The sequence below is a fragment of the Salvia splendens genome, chromosome 8, assembly GCF_004379255.2.
Source record: "Salvia splendens isolate huo1 chromosome 8, SspV2, whole genome shotgun sequence".
Classification (NCBI taxonomy): domain Eukaryota; kingdom Viridiplantae; phylum Streptophyta; class Magnoliopsida; order Lamiales; family Lamiaceae; genus Salvia; species Salvia splendens.
Window position 1 is genome coordinate 28,429,779 of NC_056039.1, and position 5,903 is coordinate 28,435,681.

Consider the following 5,903-nt stretch of genomic DNA (forward strand, 5'->3'; position numbering starts at 1 on the left):
ATAAAGACAAACTGAAACCGGCAAATATATATTGCTATTATTCGAAAGAGAAAAGATAAATTAACAAAAATTGTAGTATATACAAAATACCCTTTAATTTAGTTCTATTTTTAGGATAAAAATTTTATGACTAATTTATCCTTATTTAATATTGATAACATTGATTTAGATTATGAATTATTTAAGGTAATACTCCACGAATTAACACACTACATAATTAAAGTACTCCTATATTTAATTATAAAATAATTACTAGTACTATGTAATTTAATAAAGTAACATATATTTTTTAAAAGAAAATTATATTTGATCATTTTATACTTTAGTAGTATCTAGTTTTTTTTGCCATTTGTATTAGTTTTTCATAACTTGTTTGATCTTTTTGTTGTTAATTTTTTATTTTAAATTATGATACAATATAAATCATTAATTTTGTACATAAGTAAATCGACTTAATTAATATTAATTAGTTGAATGATAGTACTAAGAAATTAAGTATATATACTGTAGTTATTTTTATAATTTACATTTATTATAATTATTTAATACTAATGTAGTTGAATGTGAGTGATTATGATCGTTTAATCAATTTTCTAGTACACAAAAAATTGACGTAATCACCATCAATTAGTTGGATGAGAGTACTAAGAAATTAAGTATATATATTATATATATAGTCATTTTTATAATTTACAATTTTAAAATTGTTAGAACAATAAAATAGTTGGAAGTGAATGATTATTGTTATTATTTTATATCAAATTTATTTTTGTTTCATGGTTTTGAGTCAAGATATTGAATTCACAAAAAAATCGATTCAATGATCATTAGTTAGTTTGATGATGATACTAAAAAATTAAGTAAATATACATATGGTTGTTTTGTAATTTATACTATTAAAATTAGTAAAATTTACTAATAAGAGTATTAAAATAGTTAGCTACAAATGGTCGTTATTTAATTTTAATTTATTTTTTACTATTTTATATTCATTTCATAATTTTTGAGTTAAGATATACAATATTCAATGAAATCGTGTTAATTGATTTTTAATTAGTTGAATGGCAATACTAATTAATTAAGTATATTTACACATAGTTATTTTTTATTACACAATGAAATAGTTTGGTTTGAATAACTATTAATGTTTTAGTTTATTTTTTATTACTGGTTAATTAAAATTTTAAATTTTAATTAGTTGGATGGCAATACTAAAAATTAAATCAATAGGAGTAATATTTAATTAGTTGGATGACAATACTAAAAATTTAAATATATTATATGACATTATTGCATAAGGTATTTGAGTGTTGGACAATAGAAGAAATTTAATATTCTTCAAATACGTACCCAATATTTTTTTAAAAATGTATGGTGAAGAATGTGATAAATTTATCTTTTTAATTTTTATTTAGCTATAATTATGTAGCTTTATGATAGAATGGATTATCTTTCCTAAATGTGCAGTTATTAAACTTACAAAGTTAATCTTTCCTAAATAATTATAAATGGGTAAATGTGTAATGTATAAACTATTGTAAATGTAAATTCCCTAAAATGTCCAATTTTGTATACACAATTTTTGTTAATTTATCACTACTCTATTCGAAATTCAAACCCAAATCGAAATACTGATAAAATATTTTACTTCCACATTTCACAATTCATCCTTTAGTAGTAATAAATCACGACCCATATACAAATCAAATTAAATACACATCAATAATTAGGCTTATTTCATACCTTTTTTTTTTCGCTTATGTATTTCATACCTTTCAAAAGTTTAAATGATAAATTATAAATTTGACCAAAAATTTTTGTAATTTTTTTTTCTTCATATTTTTAGTTTATTAAGCTTAAAACTATGTCATTTTGCTGTCTATGTTAGATTAACACATATTTTAATCACTATTTATCGTATTACCAAAATTTTACATTTATAACTGAAAAAATCATTATAGGACAAATTAAAATTTGACCAAACTTCATAATTTGTCTTTAAAATGAAAGACATCAGACAAAGTATTTGATTTTAGAAACAATTGGGAAAAATGGGTTGCACAAAACAAAACTATATGAATGCGTGCAACAGTATTAGTACTGGCCACTGGTTATATAAAGCATGTGTGGCTGTTAATTAAGTAAGTTTAGAATCGGACAATTATAGTCACCATTACATAATCTTATTAACGCCACTCATACAGCCATACGTGAATTTTGCTGTTTCCAACAATTCAAATTGCCTTATAATGTAAAATTGGATAACTTAGTCTTGGACTGAGTTAGAATCACATAGCGAATGTAAAGACTGAAATGTCTAATTGAGCTTTAACGAGCAATAGGGCCCAAATTACATGTCTATTTTTCCATAAAACTACTGCCTTTAAAGATACAGCATTCAAATATACCACTCTATGCTAAACAAGCCTTTGATAACGAGTTTTGGCCTGGGTTCGAACAGATTTCATGGGAGAGACTCGAACTTGCATGAATTGTGACCTGTCACAGAACAAAAGTTTATTTTAGTACAGTAAGAAATTATTACACTAACACATTGAATCATTAAAAAAAAAGAAAAGAAAAACAGAGATCTATACACAATTGACATCTTGTAGAATTAATCATTAGCTAAGAAGGGAAAACATTAGCTTAGACATGTTAGAGTACTATATAGATCAAAATAATTTTTCTACTTTAATTTCCCCTTTTTCCCTTTTCTCTTTTTAAACGGAAAAACTCACAACAGGCAAATAACATGATCATGTTGCTTCTACTACTGTGGAAATCCTCATTTTGTGATCTCACTAATTTTTTCCAATTTCAAAATCCGATTGCAAGAAATTTATTTATATATTCAAATTCAGAATGAAAGTATCACAAAGCTGTCACATTCACATAAAGAATTCCCTGATCTAAATAGGCAAATGGAATAATCTTAAAATGGCAGCAAATCAACATTAAGATGTATACAAAACCTAGAATATCATAAAAATACAGTGATCTTACTTGGATCGAGATCAGATATAAGTGCAGCAGCATTGAAATAACAACTGCCTCCTTTGTGCTTCATGTTTTGATAGTAGCTGTTGAATGCATATGAGGAGTGGTCCTTGACTGTGTTAGGAAGGTAGCACGGCCCATTCTCTCTGATGGCGCTGCAGTCCGCGCCATTGCTGCAAGCCCACTTCATGGCTTGGTCCAGCACATCCTCCGGGGTTTGCTCGTCCGCTATGCAATAGTCTTGGAACTGTCCATCTAAAACCATCCCAAAATTAATCCAATAATCAATACCTCATTTATCCAGTGTAAATCTGCATAAATTTAATGAAAATGTTACCAGAATTATGTAATAGCGAGAGCAGGAAGAAGAGAGCAATTAGAGTCTTGATCAATATCTTCATCACAAATGATTTCAGTTTTCTCTTGTGTACAAAAATGTATAAGGGGGTGTGGCTTCAAAGGCAAAACTCCTATCTTTTTATAAAGATGGATATGGAGGTTAAATTTTTAGCTTTTCCTGCACATATCAACGTAAAAGATAAAAATGGAATGTGGTAATTAGTAATTACTCCAATTCTCATTCTTCAACCTTTGTAATCAGTTGCCAGTTATTATGCTGATTGCCTTACCAATTTGTACTTGCATTCTCTTATTATACTGCTTGACTGGAACTAGTCATACGCATAGAGTAATTACTAAACAAAATTATGTGCATTTCACATTTTCCGATTTTCGTGTTCAAATATTATTGTTTTCATCATATTAGTAGTAATTTTTTTGAGGGGAATAGAATCTTCAATAGTTTATTTGCACATGACGGCTTATTATGGAAAAGAATACACCGTGCTGTTAAGAGCATCGACACCGCCTTAATGGCGAAGGAAACATAAATAAAAGTAGTAAAAGTAAAGATTCTGTTCCAACCCATCCTTTCCCTTTTCTCCTCTTCCAAGTTATCAGCCTCAGCCTGTTTGAGTCTTACAATGCTCTCGAGCTCATCCATCTGCATCTTCTTTCTCTGCCTTTCCATCTTCAGTTCAGAAACTTTTTTTCCTTCGCTATATCTTTGAGCTCCTGATCACAAGCCTCAACAGAAAATCGAGCCTTGCACAATTCAAATCTCTCTTTAGGCAACGGCTTGGTTAGCATATCTGCTGGATTCTCCTCTGTCCAAACCTTCAACACATTCACTTCTCCTCTTTCTATAGCTTCCCTTATGAAATGCAAGCGCATGTCTATGTGCTTGCTTCTTTCATGATATACCTTGTGCTTCGCAAGGCACAACGCATTGTTGTTGTCACAGCCTATCCCCACAGCTGACTGCACAACACCAAAATCAGCAGTAATGCCTTTTATCCAATAGCTCTCCTTCACTGCAGCAGTCAGAGACATAAATTCTGCTTCAGTGGTTGATAAAGCCACCATATGTTGAAGACTAGACTTCCAGCTAATGGTTGATCCATACATGGTAAAGATGTACCCTGATTGGGATCTTCTATTATCAACATTTCCTGCAAAATCAGAGTCGCAATAACCAACCAACACATCACCTTCATACTGATCATCACCTGTGAAAAGTATAACAAAATCCCCAGTAGCCTTTAAGTATCTCAATAGTCATTTGAGAGCACTCCGATGTTCTCTCCCATGATTTGCCATAAATCTGCTGGTCACACTCACAGATTGAGCAACATTCGGCCTCGTGCTTATCATAGCATACATGATGCTACCAATGATGCTAGCATAGGGTATCTTTTGCATTTCTGCCTTCTCTTTTTCTGTTTCTGGTATCTGATCAGAAGATAACCTGAAATGTTGAGCCAATGGAATAACACTTGGCTTTAGATTCTCCACCTTGAACCTTTTTCAATATCCTTGAAACATAATCTTGATGATTTAGCCAGATTAACTTCTCCTTTCTGTCCCTGATAATTGTCATGCCCAATATTCTTCTTGCTGCTCCTAGGTCTTTCATATCAGACACCTTAGTTAGATCATCCTTGACTGATTGTATCTCCTTCATTGAAGCACCCGCCAACAGCATATCGTCCACATACAATAAAGGATATGCAACAGGGACTCCATTCTTCTTCTTGACATAGACACATTCATCATAATCAGATCTTCCAAAACCAGAGCTTAACATATGGTCATCAAACCTCATATGTCACCGCCTGCTTGCTTGTTTTAGACCATAAATGCTTCTTTTTAGCAAGCAAACCTTATTCTCATTTCCTGGACTCACAAAGCCTTCAGGTTGAGCCATGTAAATTGTTTCTTCCAACTCTCCATGTAGGAAAGCTGTTTTTACATCAAGCTGTGCAAGCTCCCAATCTCTTTTGGCCACAACAGCAAGCAACATTCTAATAGATGTATGCTTCACTACAGGTGAAAATACTTCATTGAAGTCTATTCCATGTTCCTGAGTAAAGCCCCTTGCAACCAACCTTGCTTTGAATCTCACATTCTCACCTCCTGCAGATTCTATTTTTTTCTTGAATGCCATCAGCTCTCTCAACCAATATCCAAGTTCCATTTCTGAGCAGGGATTCAATTTCCTCTATCATTGCTTGCATCCATCTTTCTTTTTCCTTACTCTCCATTGCTTCAGTATAGGATGCAGGCTCTGCATACTCCACCTCTTCTGCTACAAACAATGCATAAAAGAGCATCTCAGCATCTGCATATCTGGAAGGTGGTTTCACATTTACTCTTCTTTTCCTATCTCTTGCTAGCTTATAATTCCTCGGATCATCTGGTGTGTCAGTTTGAGTAGCTTGATCATCTGCCATTCTAGGAGCAGGATCATTAGGCTGAGAAGTTTCAACTTCCCTTTCATTCTCTGAAACCCCCTCAATCTCCACCTCAAATCCTTTAGTACCTGATCCTTCATTATTGCTAGT

At 31.7% G+C, this 5,903-nt stretch overlaps 1 protein-coding gene across 1 annotated transcript; it reads right to left on the minus strand.

The window, feature by feature from the left end:
• Positions 1–2,281: 2,281 nt before the first annotated feature.
• Positions 2,282–3,461, minus strand: LOC121744010 (PLASMODESMATA CALLOSE-BINDING PROTEIN 3-like). Its single transcript, XM_042137443.1, has 3 exons — positions 3,338–3,461; positions 3,007–3,255; positions 2,282–2,499 (listed from the first exon to the last, which is right to left on the minus strand). The coding sequence occupies exons 1-3, from the start codon at positions 3,399–3,401 to the stop codon at positions 2,465–2,467; spliced, it is 348 nt and encodes a 115-aa protein (XP_041993377.1). The 5' UTR covers positions 3,402–3,461; the 3' UTR covers positions 2,282–2,464.
• Between the last annotated feature and the right edge of the window lie 2,442 nt (positions 3,462–5,903).

Coding starts and splice junctions, on each gene's coding strand:
- LOC121744010 (XM_042137443.1), bottom strand. CDS start 3,401: ATGAAGATATTGATCAAGACTCTAATTGCTCTCTTCTTCCTGCTCTCG. Junction 3,256..3,337: donor CTCGCTATTACATAATTCTG/GTAACATTTTCA, acceptor GGATGGTTTTAG/ATGGACAGTTCCAAGACTAT. Junction 2,500..3,006: donor TATATCTGATCTCGATCCAA/GTAAGATCACTG, acceptor GTTCTGTGACAG/GTCACAATTCATGCAAGTTC.